This window comes from Momordica charantia (genome assembly GCF_013281855.1).
Source record: "Momordica charantia cultivar OHB3-1 chromosome 2 unlocalized genomic scaffold, Mcharantia_2.0 BLBB01000002.1, whole genome shotgun sequence".
In the NCBI taxonomy this organism is placed as follows: Eukaryota; Viridiplantae; Streptophyta; class Magnoliopsida; order Cucurbitales; family Cucurbitaceae; genus Momordica; species Momordica charantia.
The window spans coordinates 3,248,398-3,264,591 of NW_028275160.1; the positions used below are offsets into that span (position 1 = coordinate 3,248,398).

Sequence of the window (16,194 nt, forward strand, 5' to 3'; positions counted from 1 at the left end):
TAATTGGAGGAAGGTGCTGATTACTACGCTCACGGTAGCTTCAAGATATTTAATCTATAATTTTTAGAAAAACATTATTATTATTTTGCTCCTTTATAGAAGAATATTACTCTGAGCATTAGTCTCAACTTGCTACTTTTTTTTTTCTAGTAAACTAGGTAAGTATCTCGGGTAAACATATGTCAACCAAATAATAACAATGGTCAAAATAATTATTTACTACGAAAAAGTTTTAATTTTTCCGATGCACAAAATCATCGCTATAGATAAATGAGTCGACAAAATGCGTTTCCAAAGTTTATTTTTTTTGTCGCAAAGTTCGTTGGCATATCCCTGTTGGGATAGCTCTTCGTCGACAAATTTCAAGTTTTATTAGGGCAAGTTCACGGTAACGATATAAAAAATCGTCGCAAAATCCCCTAATTTTGTCATCTTAATTAATTTTCACTAAATGATCTAGCGGTCAAATTCCTCTCTTTTCTGAAAATTTTTGGCCACGAAACTTAGATTTCGTCACTAAAAGTACCATATATTTATTGTTATAAGTTTAAAATTTCGTCGCAATAGGATGACGATAAACTTCTCATTTGTCGCCAATTTTTTTACTAAAAAAATCTAAAATAGAAGTACTTTTGATTCGTCTCCAAAAATTTCATCACAATATATATAATATATTCCTGTAATTATTTTTAAAAAATCAACACTTATGTAGTTGTACTTGAAAAAAAAAATTTGAAGTTGTAAACCTTCTGTAAATTGCGTTAAGTCTATGTTATGCAGTTAAATTTTTCTATATCTACAATAATCTATACCACAATCGTCCAATAAATTGAGTTATTAGTACATTTGTATTGCAAAACTATTTCAACCATTTATATCCTCAATTGGTGTATAAATTTTCAAAATTTTTATGTTAGTCTCTTCCTTTTATAAACTAATCATTTTGATCATTGATATATGCACAATAATTATTATTTCCATACAGTGTAAAGACTAAAACAAATCTTTAGGACAAAAATGAAATTTAAATTTTCAAAAGATTTAAATCCACGTATGTAATCAATGATGCATTTGGTTGGAAGTAAAGAATATGATGGGTCTCTCTTTATTATGGATCGACATGGAAAAAAAAATCTTCAATAAAAAATAAAATGATAACTTGAATATAGTTCAATTGATTAAGACACTTATCAACAACTAAAAAATCAAAAGTTCGAATCCACACCAAAAATTATTATAAAAATGAGTAGCTATAAAACAACTGCAAATATAATAAAAATAAAAATATTATTAAAAAAAAGCAATTAAATGATATATAAGTTGTTTACTTATTATTACAAAAAACGAGCATAGCTCATTGGTAATCACATAGACTTCAATTAAGAGATTGTGAGTTCGATTTCCACCGCTATTTGTTTAGTTGTTATCAATATATTTAAATTGATAATCAATTTATGTTAATCACTTACTATCACATAAAAATAAAATAAAAAATGTATTGACTATTATCAAGTTTGACGGATTAACTTTTGGATTATATATTTATACTTTGAATTTTAGTAAATGAACATTTATAGTTTTTTTTTAAAGTAAACATTAACTTTTAGGGTTATATTTATCTCGCCTTTATATTTTATAAAAATATATTAAGTTAAAATACTCGTTCATCAATCTGTTACTTATTTAAATAGTGGATTAACAATATGAACCAAAATAAACCCTAACTTCAAAACACATTCAGGGATTAAATAAGTATTTTAACCTAAAAAAATTATAAGTTTCTCCTCTAAACTTTAAAATTGTAACCAACGAGGATTTGATTTTTTAATAGTTTGTGTACTTTCACTTTATTATTATGTTCTACTGTGATTTAGCATTTAGTTGTAATTTCAAAATAAAAAAACTTTAAACTTTAAATTTGGAGTCTAATGATCCATATTGTTAATAAATACTTAAACTCCTTCGAAATCTTTACAAATAATTTAGTCAATTTATGTTAATGTGATATGATCAATGTATGTATGTATTGTGATAAAAGTATATATAGACTTCTTAAACATTTTCTTTTTAATTTTAGGAAATAAACATTTTTTTTAATATAAGAATAAGATGGATACAATACAACATTCAAAGTTGAGATAATTATTAACATAACCCTAAAGTTTAGGGACGAAATTTGTAATTCAATAGGTAAATTGAAAGTATACGCTTCATTTTCACTCTTCCGAAGAAGTTAAGAGTTGGATCTTCTCGTTGTTGAGCATAGTGAGGAAGGAATTGGGGCGGCTTCTGCAACCATTGTCGAGGAACGCTCTCGTCGCAGTTTCAGGTTTTTGTTTTGTTTTATTTGTTTACTCATTCTTCAGGGAAGGCGGCAATTTCCCAAAGCTTCTTTACTGTACTGCTGCTTCTCATCAAAATTTTACTTCTTTCACTCTAATTATGGGATGCTAGTTTCGGCATCATTGTGTGTGTAGGTGTGTGTTTTTTCTCTCGAATCTGGATATTGACGTTAATTTGGAGAGTATACTTTGCTTTCCTCGTACTTGTTCATTGTTGTCACTTCGGTGGTCACTCTCGGAATTTCGTTTTGGTGTAAAATCTGATTGAATTTGGGTGATTTCTGACCATTTTTAGTTAGTATTTTGGGGACCGAACTCAAGTTAGGTTACTTATTTTGTTGTTTTTGGCTGTTCCTGCCCTAGAATTCTTGCACCTCGTGGGGGTTTATGGAGACAGGAGGCAATTCATTGCCATCTGGGCCTGACGGCGTGAAGAGGAAGGTCTGCTATTTCTACGACCCAGAGGTTGGGAATTACTATTATGGGCAGGGTCACCCAATGAAGCCGCATCGCATTCGAATGACGCATGCCCTTCTCGCCCATTATGGCTTACTCCAACATATGCAGGTTTTTAAGCCTGTTCCTGCAAGGGATAAAGTCCTCTGCAGATTCCACGCTGATGATTATGTGGCGTTCCTTAAAAATATTACACCTGAAACGCAGCAAGACCAGCTCAGGCAGCTTAAGCGCTTCAATGTCGGTGAGGACTGTCCTGTCTTCGATGGCCTCTACTCTTTCTGTCAAACTTATGCTGGTGGATCTGTTGGTGGTGCCGTTAAGTTAAACCATAAGGTCTGTGATATTGCTGTCAATTGGTCTGGTGGGTTACACCATGCAAAGAAGTGCGAAGCTTCTGGGTTCTGTTATGTCAATGATATTGTTTTGGCGATACTGGAGCTCCTTAAACATTATGAGGTTGGTGTAGACTGAGAAATGTTTTCCTTTCTATTCCTTTCCCAAGGCTTGCTTTATAATTAAACATTTTTAAACCTTGAATTGGGATAACGTAAAGATCTTGCCCAAAATTTGTACTTGTCCTTTAATCACCATCACCATGGTAGTATGGTTCTGGTTTAAGTAAATTAGTACTGGGATGCGATCATGACAATTTGTGATGTTATTATTTTCTGCACGTGATTCTGGTACTTTTGTATTTGCAGCGTGTTTTATATGTTGACATTGATATCCACCATGGAGATGGTGTTGAAGAGGCTTTTTACACGACTGACAGGGTCATGACCGTATCTTTCCATAAATTTGGAGATTATTTTCCTGGTACAGGTGATATAAGAGACATTGGTTATGGAAAAGGAAAATACTACTCCCTTAATGTTCCTCTGGATGATGGAATTGATGATGAGAGCTATCATTTCTTGTTCAAACCAATAATGGGAAAAGTTATGGAAGTTTTTAAACCTGGTGCTGTTGTTCTCCAATGTGGTGCTGACTCTCTTTCTGGTGATAGGCTAGGATGCTTTAACTTGTCAATAAAAGGTCATGCAGAGTGTGTTAGATATATGAGATCATTCAATGTGCCTCTGTTGCTGCTTGGTGGGGGCGGCTATACCATTCGTAATGTTGCTCGCTGCTGGTGCTATGAGGTAAAGTTTTGATTTCAAATAATGATTTTTGTTTGAGCAAGTATCAATTGGTTCTCGTATATCTTGTTAGTCAAATGCAGTTATGATTTATGCTTATGTCATTTTGAAAGAGGAAGGGGTATGAAGTAGAAGCATCGTGCATTTCATGACTCAACCATATGACTAATGTGTCCCAAGTCTTCACAATATAATATTTATCTTTAGTTCATATGACACCAGTCAATTATATCTGAACACTTTATTCCATAAAGTTTGTGGTTGACTTCTCTCGAGAGCACACATATTGAAGTTTCTTGCCAGTGGAGACATTCCTTTTAATCCATCTCATTTCTTTCCTGTTATAACATTCCTGTGTTCCAAATTAGAGCAAAGATTCATGTGGAGAGAGTTCATAAACTCTAAGACTTCATAACTAACTGTGTAGTACGTTTTACTCTTTTTGTGGTGAGGTGTTGAGAATTTTTACGAAGTCATATTTTCCTTGTTACTAGATTGTTATTGTAATGAAAATATCTATATCAATTTTTTTACTGGCTGTTTGGCCATATTCTCTCATGTAAGGCAGACAGGAGTTGCACTTGGGGTGGAAGTTGATGACAAAATGCCACAGCACGAGTATTATGAGTACTTTGGTCCTGATTACACTCTGCATGTTGCTCCCAGTAATATGGAGAACAAAAATTCACACCAGATGTTGGAAGAAATACAGGGAAAGCTGCTTGAATACCTTTCAAGGCTTCAGCATGCACCCAGTGTTCAGTTTCAAGAAAGACCTCCTGATACTGAACTCCCGGAGGTGAGTTAACATACTATAATTTGTTTCATTAGCTTTCTCCTCTTTAGATTTTTCCATTATTTGCCTGTTGTCACGCACATAATAAGATGTAATTTGAGTTGTTCAATTAAATGAACACTGTAGGTATAATTTTCAACTTATAACAAGACAGTATTTATTGATCTCATACATCTCATATAAGGTCACCAGCTTTGTAAATTATTCTTCATGATGTAGCTTGCACAGTCGCACTATTGTACTCTGATCTGATGTCTCTTTTATGTCAAATGAGTCGCATGTTGGTTTTTCACTTTTTTGTATTACTTTTCCTTGTGCCTCTTAGCTGACCTGTATACCCTTCAAAGCCTTTTTTTTTTTTGCTCCATATGCAAGTAGATCCAATGTGACTATGCGGTGTTGCTTGTAAAATGGTAATCCAGGTTCCATATGACAAATCTTTATACTTTAAAGCTACAAAATCCATTCCTTTTCTCACTTCTTTGTTGATTCTTAGGAAATAGGAATTGAATTTTACTTGGGAACCTACCTGATGAATCACTTCACTGGTAGTCAACTCCTGTACTCTAACTATTAATATAATCTTCAGGCAGATGAAGAGCAGGATGATAGGGATGAGAGATGGGATCCAGACTCTGACATGGAAGTTGATGATGAGCGGTATTTCATCTTGTCCCTGAATTTTCCATTTTATTTTATTTTTCAATCCCTTGCATCTTAACTTCTGCTTTCACTTGCTGTTTGGACAGGAAACCTATGCCAAGCAGAGTTAAAAGAGAAATGGTTGAGCCTGAAATCAAGGATCAGGTATGCTCTAAATTCAAGTCAATGTGTGATGTCCTATGTTTGTTCATTCCCACGCTGTGGATTGCATTTCCTGCTTCAAGTTACTGTTGACCACATATATATTTCCTGCCATTGTTGACTACTCATGAACATTTTGCATGCTCAATTTACCCCCTTTAGTTTTTTTTTTTTTTTTTTTTTTTTTTTTTGAGGTTGACTGTTGACTATATGTGAGGATGAGAATTCGAAACTCTGATATTTTGGTCGAGGATATATGTGTTAATTAGTTGAGCTATGCTCAAGATGCCTATCCCATTTACCCCATTTATCCATTCTCCAACTCTATAGCCTCTATCTAGTTGGACATCCTCCATTTCACTCTGTTTGAAGTTTAAATTGTAGTCTCAGCTTTTCTCAGCAAGTGAGATACATAAAATCGAGGAGATTTAATTTGCATTCTTACTTTTCCTGCATGATTTTTGATTCTTTCATGGTTGTCTAAAATTTTTTTAGGAAGTCAATGCGGAAAGTGCAAGAGGTTTAGAAAAAGCAGCAGCTGAGGCTACAAGCGCAAAGGTGAAAAATCTCCGAAAGCCATGAAAAGCTGTATCTTTTACTAGTTTTCAGTACTCGAAGGGAAAAAAAGACAGGAAACATCACTTTCTCATAAAATTGATAGTGTAGAAGGTACTGAAATAGGGAAAAAAATCACTCTTAAAGGCCTTTTGCAATTACTCCCCACTTGAGTGGTTTCTGTAAACCCCCATGTCTTCGAGGAGTGTTCTTCTCTTGTACCTTCCATTCCATAATCTTTTATGATAAATTTTCTGTTTCCGGAAATGACTCGTCATCTTTTGTCCTCATTTGTTTATATGTTTACACTGCACTTGCAGGCTTTAGATATAGGTTCTCTGAAAATCGAAGAGCCAGGTGTAAAACTCGAAGAGACCAGCAAGCAGAATGATCAAATGTTCCCTTAGTCTTTGAAAAGGGGTGGTGAGGGAGGGATCAAACACAAGAACGACCGACTCCAAGTAAATAGAGGTGACTTTTGACATTCTTTGCTGCACAGATTTTTTAGACTTGTATTCTTGGTGTAAGAACGAGTGAGTCGTGAAAATCCTGTCGTGCCTTGAGTATGTGTATAAAAGTCGGGAGTTGAGATGTAGTAACTTGTTATTTAGACCAGGTATTGATGATTTGCTTAATGTTATGGTGGGATTGGCAACCTTGACATGTTATTTATACAGAGGTTTCCCATGTAAATCACCTTGAAGGAGACTAGAGGTTTCTGAATTCTGCAGGTCATATGACTTTAGCTAATTAATTTTTAATTCTTAGTTCAACTCACTGAGACATTTATTCTCGTCCAAATGCCTAGAGGTTCGAATTTCCATTCTCAAAAGTTATTGAATTAAAAAAATGATAGGAGAATTAGGAGAGTGTCATTTAAGCTTCAGAGTAATGGAGAATCCTTTTGGATGGGGACAAAGTTTTCACACATCTCCGAACCCAACTTTAGAAAGTATATAATTAAAGGATAGTTAAAATATAGTTTTAGCTTTGAAGTTTATTTTCGAATCTAATATAGTTTTCAGTTTAGAAGGTACTATTTTTGCCTCTTATATTTTATTAAATTCCAAATTTAGCGCTTGCTTTCTTTTTGTTAAATTTTTAATAGAAAAAAAAAGACTCGTATCATGCTGGATGTTTAATTATATAAAGATTTTTCTAATTTTTTTCTCTTGGTGAGTGATACCTCCATTGCGTCTTTGTTTTTTGTTTTTTGTTTTTTTTTGGTACAGTAAATATATGAATGAGAGGTTGAATCTCCAACCCCTGGGAGAAATCGTTGAGTTATGTTTATGATATCACCAATGTGTTTTTCCTAAAAAAATCAAGTGGGAATGTTAATTAACATTAAATTAATTTATATCATTTTTAATATTTATAACTTAAATTTTAACAATAAAAACTGAATTTAGAGTGGGTAAAAGCACTAACTAATTGATTATGTATACATATAGTAGACTTATATATTATTTTTTATTTTCAGCTTTTGATCTATGTATTTCTAAAAGTAATCATTTTGGTACTTCATTTTTTACCACACTCAATACATTTTTAAAAATAACTTGGAGTTTTGTTGTGTATATAATTCATATTAAATTTTGTGAAGAAATAATAAAATGACCATTTTCAAAAGTATAATAATAAAAAATGGCACAAAGATTGTAATAAATTAAAGTTGAAATATTTGAAAAGCAGGAAGATCAAAATGAACCAACGTAGAAAGTATATGACTAAAATAGTATTTAAAGTAGGGTTAGAATACACAAGACCCTGGAGAAGAAGAAAGGAATGAGTGAAAAAGAGTCTTTTTTAAAAAAATTTATTATTTATTTTAAGGATAAAGGGGTTGGGGTTTTGGGAGTGGATATTGTTGGTATTCCATCTACGCTGTCACTGTTACATCAAAAAGAAAAACCAGAAAACGGTCAACGGTCAGTATCTGTGACTCTCGTATTGTTGCTGGGCAGTGAGCTCTGGTGGAATGGAACAATAAATAATGATAACTGTTACTGCACAAAGAATGAAGGATTTGGCCTGCCCCTGTCCCTGCCCCTGCCCCCCACTGGGCATTCTCTAAGCTAAGCGCTGCTATGGAGTCTGGACTGTGGGCGCCTAAGCGCTGCTCTGCTCCACTTCTGTTTTGGTCTCTATGGTCAAAAACTCTCACCCCAGGGATTCTCTTGTTGCAAGAATTCTACATCAACCAATCCGCCAACCACAAATTACAGAATATCATATCATATCATAATCAAAGAAAAATAAAATTAACGAAATTTCTGGAGGTGACAATTCGATTCGAACAATGTTGTGTTTTTTCTTTTCTTTGAGTTCACTAACTTCACTTCCATATAATATAATTGTGGTTAGAGTTGATAACGTACCTGCAAGTGAGATCAATATACTCCCACTCTAAAACACCCACAAGGTAACCCATTTGATCTTTCACCACTGGAACTTGGGTCACACCAAGCTTCTTCATGATCATTCTAGCTGTAAGAACGTCCATGCTCGGAGTAGCCGTCCACGGTACTCGACATATTTCGCCATCCAGTGAGCAAATCTCAGAAACTGCTGCCTCCTGCCCAACAAAATGAGTTGTCAAGTTCACATAGTTACAGAATGGATGAGCTAGAAGTATCTGTTTCAACAACTTCAGACTACACTTGATTAACTCATCTGAATTCGCCAATATTACCGAGACGATCGGGCGGGCTGGTTGCTATCGGGTGATTAGTGGAGAAAAGAATGGTGAGAGATATCAGCTATTGGTGTAAAACAGTGTCTCACCTTTAGCCGTTCGCTTCTTGATTTTGCATTTTTGCTTAACTTTTGAATGTCTTCAAGCGCCAATATGCCAATCAAAGTGTTCTCTTCATCCACAATCAATGCACAAGACTGCTTCTCGGCAAGCATGAGATTTACTGCTTCTACAAGGAAAGTGCCCATCAAGACGGTAACGTATCTCGTTGTCATGGCTTCGGACACAGATATTTTCCTTTCCAACTCTACAATATCACTATCAGAATCGTATGCGCAAAGTGAACTTTCAATTTCACAGAGATCATTTTGGTTAGTTGCCTTTCCATCATCCGCATAATTGGAAGATTGGTCATTTGCATTACTATCATATGCAGTAGATTGTCGAGTACCGAGACTTCTTTCCAGAGGGAGTTTCTTTGTCTGCTGGGAAGTTCTTTTCCTTTTCTGCCCAGATGTTATCCACGACGACACCCCCACGGCTCCAAGTAATGGAAGAACGATTCGGTAGTCCTGTGTCAACTCAAAAAGCAACAAAACGGCAGTAAGAGGCACCTGACAAACCCCTGCAAGAGTAGCAGCCATTCCAACCTGCAATTAAACCCACTTTGTTTTTTGAATATTCAATGCAACTGCTGGTCAACAGAAAAATGCAGGTATAAGAAAACAAAATAATAATCAGGACTATACAGGCATTCACAGACTAAAAATCTAGCAATATGTATGTATCTACTTAATGAATAAATCAATGCAATTAGTTGGCTTGCAAGGACAATTATGACATGCTAAGAAGTAATTTGCAGATGCTAGGGGGGAAAAGAGAACTCACCCTTTTAGCTAGAACTAAGGTTCCCATCATAAAAGCATCTAAAGGTGTCATATGCTTGACTATGGTTTCAATCCCGTATAACAAACACAAGAATCTAGACGTCATTATTGCAGATATTGCTGAACAAAATTAGAAAAATAAAAAACAGTACTATATTAGTTTAGACTTGGATTACCCTATGTTTCTAAAAGGAGCTCTTGACATCTAACGTTTTATGGAAGGTTCAAAACCTCAGTAAGAAACGAGGGAGATGCAATTTATATGTGTTGAACCACAAAAATGAGTAAAACTATGAGATTTAAGGCATGAAACGATATATAACAGTACCAATCCATATGCTTGTGGTGATGCCACTTCGAAAATGGAGATGTCAATTATAGGGTTGGCGTCAGAAACTGCAATGCCAATGAATTTCCCGTATGCCATTCCTGTTGCAGCACCAATAAACAGGGATGGCGCATAGTACCCTCCCACTAGTCCAGAGGCTCTGCACAAAGAGGTGGCCAAAATCTTGATGACAACAAGCTGGGCCAATAAATCAGCTGAGAGTCCTTTCACAAATGGCCGAGATTCCAACAAAAGATCGACGTTCTCAAAGCCCCAGTACAGAATTTCAGGATATGCCAAGGCTATCAGTCCAGTAGTGAAGCCACCTAGAACGGGAAACAAGGCCCTCGGAGCACCGAAGTCCTTATGAAATTTGTCGATGGTTGCAAGCATATAAGATGTGCATTTAGAAAAGCTCAATGAAACCAAGCCACAGAGGACACCCAACAACAGATACAGTGGAAGCTCTGAAACGAGTTAAATAGCTCTTATAGACAACTTGATTGTCAAATATAAACCCTAAAAGAGAGAGATGGATCAATTATTTTATGTGACAGCATTGATTTTCAAACTGAAACTATTGGTTTACCACTTGGTGAGCGAAAATCATATTCTGGGACCTTGAATGCTGGTTCAACTCCAAGACCAACTTGTGAAACTACAGAAGCTATTACAGCACTCAATATAACCATTGAAGTGGTGTTTGTGAGAGAAAGAGTTGAATCTGCAGGAGATGGCCATAAAACTGACTCGACAGCAAAGAAACAGCCAGCAACTGCAGCATTAAACCCTGACAAAATAGAATAGAAGCTTCAACAGATGAAACAGTAAAGGGTTCAGAGCCATCACCGACTAAGTACAACTGCATAAGAATTTTGGACGAATTTACTTTAGGAACAGAACATGAGAAGAACAAATGTCTCATTGTTCTATCACGACCCACCAAACATTTGAAGGAAGAAAAGCTTGCCAATCATTACATTTAAGATTAGCAACATTCCTATTATGGAGGCAAGGTAAATTTGATTGCAGAAATTATTTTTTATCAATCAACTAACAAGCACATTACAGATAGAGATCGAACCAGATGAGATTCCAGCTGCTGATCCTGCAGCTATCAAAGAAAGCTTTGTTTGAGAATTCTTGTCAAACACAGAAGAAATGCCTTTGCCGACAGAAGTACCAATGTCGACGCTCGGACCCTCGGGTCCCAAAGAGTTACCAGTACCAAGCGTTATAGAAGCAGCAATGGCCTTTAGGAAAGGTTGCAATGCAGCCTTGAATTTATTAGATGTGGAAAGTGGGACTCCAAATTTTGCGGAAGAACCACCCTTTTCAGGTCGGTCCACTTGAACATCAGTAGCATCTCTAAGCAGATTCAAGAAGCTAACAAGAAAACCCCCACAAGCAGGAACCAATATAACTCGTTTCCATATGTCTTCCACGGGCATTTCTCTTAACCAAGACGCTCCTCTATTAGGAATTCCATCCCAGAAAAAACCACGTATCTCATGCACCTTCAATTCATTCAAAATAACAATGAGGCAATCAGCAGAGGAATATTCTCAAATTTCGTAGTTTGATTATGCGTAGAATAAAACAACGAAAGTGACAGAGAAATTGAAGAAAAATGGAGGTGTACGAAGTACTGCGTTATTGAAGAGCACGACACCGATGCCCGTAAGAAGACCAACGAAACACGACGATATTATGGTGGAACTCCCAATTCCAGAGGGAATACCTTCTTCTTCTTCTTCTTCTTCTTCTTCTTCTTCTTCTTGTCCTTCTTCCACTTCTTCGCTCCGTTCTATTCTCGTCACCGACGGCACGCCGTCGCCTCTACTCAACCGGGCATCGCTGCTAACAGGGGATTCAGATTCTCCACTTCCGGGCAGAACACAAATTGACCTAAAAAAACGTAACCCAGTTCGTTTGCAGCGAAGAGAATAACGAAGACCCAATACAGAGCCACAGCTGCTACCACCCACTCCAAAAATTTCCGCTCCATTAGAGATAGGGTTAGTGGGGTTATTGGAGGGAGAAATTGGGGAAGAGAAGGCGAGAGCTGAGAATTTGGGGCAGAGAGAAGCAGAAGAGGGAGGGGAAAGAGGAGGGTAATTATGAAGCCTTATTCCTAGAGAATCGAAAGCCGCCATTGTTAAGCCTTGCAGTAGAGTTCCGTGTAATCTGAAATATAGGTATCCAGACAATTTTGAGTGGATAAGTTTCGAGACCAAGCGCCTCACCAACTAAAATAACGGCTCCCTGCCCTCTGAAGAGCTATTATTTTCACTAGTCTTCGTTTAAAATAAAATTCTATGCCCGACTTATAAATTATTTTTATTCATGTTTTAAAATAATTTAAAATAGATTGTTTCTAAAATTTAAATTTTTATACAAATTTTGAGAATATTTACAAAATAAAAATAAGAAATATAAATAATTGTCTAGTGCTTAGGTTTTTTAAAGAAATTGAAAACGAGAAACAAGAAATATGAATATTACCGAATCCTAATTTTAAGTCTATTGTTTCTCCTTTTCAAATTTTGAGAAATTGATAATTGCTCCAATTTCTTGTTTCTTATTTTTAATAAACGATTTCGAAGTCACGTAAAATCTTAGAAATAACAAAACCAAGTTTATTGTTTATGTTTTTTTTTTGTCAAAAATATAAATAAAAACATTATTTTATTATTCTTGACTTATAAATGCATAATAAATATTTAAAAATAAATAAAAAAATTTTGAACATTTAATTTAAAAATTCTTATCATAAAAATGATTTTCTTTCTTAAATTTAAAACTTTAAAGATTTATAAATAAAAAATGGTTACCAACATATTTCTTGATTTTTTTTTTCAGAAATAAGAAATAATCACCGTATGTTTTTATTTACTAAAAAAATTAAATGATATCAAGAAACCGGAAATAAAACGATGAAACCTTTATGCCCCTCACTTATTTTATTTTTTTACAGCAAAAATGACTTTATTGAAATGATCAAATATGTCATTCACTAGTTGAACTATATTTAAGTTAGAAAATTAGTATTAATGATTGAGTAAAATAGTACTTTTAAGTTGAGTTTTTTAGTACAACATGTGGAGGTGGGAGATCGAACTGCAACATCTTGATTGGAGATATATGTCAATTATCGCTAAACTATGTTCATTTTGGCACTTTTAAGTTGTGTTTATAATTAGTTTAACTGACTTAAATTCATATGCATTTGTCAACATGACGAGACAATATTTAATTCTTCAAAAGTTGAAAGTTTGAGCACCCTAGAATATTGGTGTAGTGGCAAAAGAATACCGGCCAAGGTTCAGGTTGAAACACTCCTGTGTCTAGAAATGAAAAGAAAAAAGAGAAAAATAAAGGTGGAGGTTGGAATCCATCCACTAACAAAATTATTATTATCATTGAACACCAAACAATTTCCAATAGTTTTATTCAGATACAAATTATACAATCTTTGTATAAATAAATCAAGTCAACCTCCAAAAGTAAAATGAAAAAAAAAAAAAAAACTTTCATTTTGGGACTTGACCAAGTTCTTGATCTCTCAAACCACTCTCCTCTACCCCCTCCTTCAACATCATCAATTCCTCATCTGAAAGTTGGCTCTTTGTCTGAGGAATGATCACTCCATTGGCATTGCCTTGCTTCTCAATCTCAACTGCCCAACTATAAACCACCATCCCAACAATGGCAACAACCATCCCTGATATGTTTTTCAATGTCATCTCTGAGTCAAAGAGCAGCCACCCCAATGTCAGCACGCATACCGTCTTCATATGGCCTAAAACCTGGAACGACACCGCCGAGAATCGCCCGATGCACAGGTACTGACTGATGTTGCAGAACACAGCCAGGGAGCATGACAGTAGAATGAAACACTGCAACATTTCATTAAGGATTATTGATATATATGCCCGGTTGAACTTCGAAAGCAAAAGCAAAACGAATACGGGACTCGAAAGAGAGATCGGAAGAGCGACGACTTACAAATGCACCAGAAGTGTAGTTGTATTTCGATAGAGGCTTGCCAGTGAGGCAGTAGTCAATGAATGGGCCAACTGTGAGAAGGGAAAGGGCTTGTATGGGGGCTGTCTTGCTTAGTAATTCAAAGGATCCTATTGAGTACTTCTTCTGTAATGAACCTATTGACTGTTGCAATAAAGCGAAAGTGTCGAGATTCATGACGTTTTCGAAATCGAGTACTTGAAATTTGAATGCTGAATCTGAAGTGATTTCATAGGGAGAAAGGAGAATGCTTACAATTTGTTGGAGTGATGTGCACAAGACTGCTACTGAGGCACAGAGAAGGCCTTTGGCATTGACTTTCACATCAGTCACTGTACAGACTCCTACACCGACAACGACCACGGAAACGGCCATCTTCACTTCCCTTGAGTAGTGTTTGCCATGGAGAATCCATTCCATTATGCAGACCACGGGAATCATGCTTAATTTCGATATCTGCAAGCGCATAAGAGGGCGACAAAGTTCAGTTATTGTTGAAGATAAAGAGCCATGATAAAGTGTTGGAAGGATATATCAATCAAACCTGATAAAATCCAACAGAGTTTAACATGAGGCTGAAGTTCATGGCTGCTATCGACGTGTTGGCGATAATCGAGAACCAAAGAAGCTCCCAGAAGGGAACAGGCTTGGATTCCGAATAGCCGGTGGCGTTTGAAATCCAACCAACCAATGCAGTTACAGAAAAATGAAATCCAGTTAAGGTTGTAGCTGAAACACAAGATGAAAGCCTTGGATCAGAGCAACAACTAATTGATGAAATGAAAGAGATACATTATAATTTCAGTTTGCTCTCCAACACACACTCAAATGAGATTATCATTTTCATGCTGTTCATTCATCATTTATTGAGAGCTCCAGTAATCCGCTCCATTCGATCAATGGGCGATCGGTAGCTGGTGCTTTTGGCTCCCTGAAAATGGAACTTTTCAAGTCCATTTTCCACCATCTTATCAAAACATACTCCTTTTCCTTCCTTTTAGTGTTCTACTCTCTTCATCAAAAGGGAAACCAGTAATACTAAGCTTTCAATGTAGTTGGATCTACATCTACAATCCAAACAGCTAACTGAACGAGAATTGTAAGAGGGGGTGGGGGCAAAAGAGTGCAATATGTAATTAATGTGCGATCTCTCAAGTAATAGAAATTGACGTTAACGATTTTTGTTTCTAGTGTTCTGTTCTCGGCCGGACAAATCTTTCGAATGCAAGACTTATGGTAATGAAATTTGAACTAAACAGAGAAAGAAGAGATACAAACCAAAGGTAAAGGCAAAGCCAGTTTGGGACATGAGCTGCTTATTGGCCATGATAATGCCCACTGAGCTGATAATATTCATACCCCAAGCTCCAACATCTGATACAGAGGATGACTTTCTCTCCTCCATGAACTTTTTCTTCTTCTTCTTCAAATCCAGATCAAAAAATTTGCTGCTTTTGGGGGACTTATCTTTGTTCAAAGATATTGCTCCCAAATTCATAAGAAAAGCAGCTGATAAATCCAAAAGGCAAAATTTAGACCAAATGAGAACTGAAAGTCAGAAGATGAGAACTGAATTTCATTAATTACTATTTTGGGTCAGCTCACCATGTTTTTAAATCCTCAAAGTTTGGATCTTTCTCCGCCGAAATTGTTGTTGCAAAAAATCAAAAGTCCACTCTCAATGGAGCTAGTTAAAAGGGATTTTGCTGCATTTTGGGGCAACCAGCATGTTATCAATTTAAAACTTCAAACTCCCACGGATCCCAATGGAAGTTTTTTCGAGTTTCAAGAAATAATATCAAAGTTTTCTAAGGTGGAGTGAAGAAGGAGACGAAGTTGTTTTGCTTTTCAACCTTTACACTTCTGTTGTTCTCACCTTTACCAAAATTTTGGTTTTCTTCCAACATCCCAAAGAGCTTCCTGGCCTAGCCACTCAACAAAAAGGCTAGCATTTCCGGTTGCTATATGCAATTAATATAATAGACTTTTGTAAAAAGCTAAAGTACATGCTTCATTTAAACCTTGATAAAACTTTAGAAGTCCATCGACTTGCATTGTTGGCTAAATTTCTGACACACAAAATTATCTAACTTTGTAACTTATCTTTCTAATTTCTAGTTCATTGGGGCACGGAGGTTTGAACATTCGACCTAAGAATAG

At 35.8% G+C, this 16,194-nt stretch overlaps 3 protein-coding genes across 4 annotated transcripts; 1 reads left to right on the forward strand and 2 right to left on the reverse strand.

Moving 5' to 3' along the window:
* Positions 1-2,141: 2,141 nt before the first annotated feature.
* HD1 (histone deacetylase 1) lies at positions 2,142-6,868 on the forward strand. 2 transcript variants are annotated; one of them, XM_022284841.2, is made up of 8 exons: positions 2,142-2,329; positions 2,706-3,257; positions 3,503-3,943; positions 4,509-4,739; positions 5,326-5,396; positions 5,486-5,543; positions 6,036-6,098; positions 6,416-6,868. In XM_022284841.2, the coding sequence occupies exons 2-8, from the start codon at positions 2,730-2,732 to the stop codon at positions 6,500-6,502; spliced, it is 1,479 nt and encodes a 492-aa protein (XP_022140533.1). In that variant the 5' UTR covers positions 2,142-2,329; positions 2,706-2,729; the 3' UTR covers positions 6,503-6,868. The 2 variants fall into 2 exon arrangements, with proteins under 2 accessions (XP_022140533.1, XP_087976812.1); XM_088120686.1 differs by lacking the exon at positions 2,142-2,329 and adding an exon at positions 2,349-2,477.
* Positions 6,869-7,884: 1,016 nt separating this feature from the next.
* On the reverse strand, positions 7,885-12,254 carry CLC-E (chloride channel E). The gene is made up of 7 exons (XM_022285071.2): positions 11,658-12,254; positions 11,093-11,525; positions 10,598-10,798; positions 10,009-10,475; positions 8,883-9,443; positions 8,477-8,673; positions 7,885-8,289 (listed from the first exon to the last, which is right to left on the reverse strand). The coding sequence occupies exons 1-7, from the start codon at positions 12,162-12,164 to the stop codon at positions 8,259-8,261; spliced, it is 2,397 nt and encodes a 798-aa protein (XP_022140763.1). The 5' UTR covers positions 12,165-12,254; the 3' UTR covers positions 7,885-8,258.
* A 1,133-nt stretch (positions 12,255-13,387) lies between these two features.
* LOC111011211 (UDP-rhamnose/UDP-galactose transporter 3) lies at positions 13,388-16,075 on the reverse strand. The gene is made up of 6 exons (XM_088120859.1): positions 15,640-16,075; positions 15,313-15,543; positions 14,579-14,763; positions 14,290-14,490; positions 14,017-14,178; positions 13,388-13,907 (listed from the first exon to the last, which is right to left on the reverse strand). The coding sequence occupies exons 2-6, from the start codon at positions 15,530-15,532 to the stop codon at positions 13,542-13,544; spliced, it is 1,134 nt and encodes a 377-aa protein (XP_087976985.1). The 5' UTR covers positions 15,533-15,543; positions 15,640-16,075; the 3' UTR covers positions 13,388-13,541.
* Between the last annotated feature and the right edge of the window lie 119 nt (positions 16,076-16,194).

Bases quoted from the DNA above. Each gene is read 5' to 3' on its own strand.
- HD1 (XM_022284841.2), top strand. From the start codon at position 2,730: ATGGAGACAGGAGGCAATTCATTGCCATCTGGGCCTGACGGCGTGAAG. The intron at 3,944-4,508 runs GTAAAGTTTTGA...CATGTAAGGCAG, and splicing joins CTCGCTGCTGGTGCTATGAG to ACAGGAGTTGCACTTGGGGT. The intron at 6,099-6,415 runs GTGAAAAATCTC...CTGCACTTGCAG, and splicing joins CTGAGGCTACAAGCGCAAAG to GCTTTAGATATAGGTTCTCT.
- CLC-E (XM_022285071.2), bottom strand. From the start codon at position 12,164: ATGGCGGCTTTCGATTCTCTAGGAATAAGGCTTCATAATTACCCTCCT. The intron at 11,526-11,657 runs GTACTTCGTACA...AATGAATTGAAG, and splicing joins TCGTGCTCTTCAATAACGCA to GTGCATGAGATACGTGGTTT. The intron at 10,476-10,597 runs GTAAACCAATAG...AACTCGTTTCAG, and splicing joins TGATTTTCGCTCACCAAGTG to AGCTTCCACTGTATCTGTTG.
- LOC111011211 (XM_088120859.1), bottom strand. From the start codon at position 15,532: ATGAATTTGGGAGCAATATCTTTGAACAAAGATAAGTCCCCCAAAAGC. The intron at 14,764-15,312 runs GTTTGTATCTCT...CTTGTGTTTCAG, and splicing joins TGGCTTTGCCTTTACCTTTG to CTACAACCTTAACTGGATTT. The intron at 14,179-14,289 runs GTAAGCATTCTC...TTATTGCAACAG, and splicing joins GCACATCACTCCAACAAATT to TCAATAGGTTCATTACAGAA.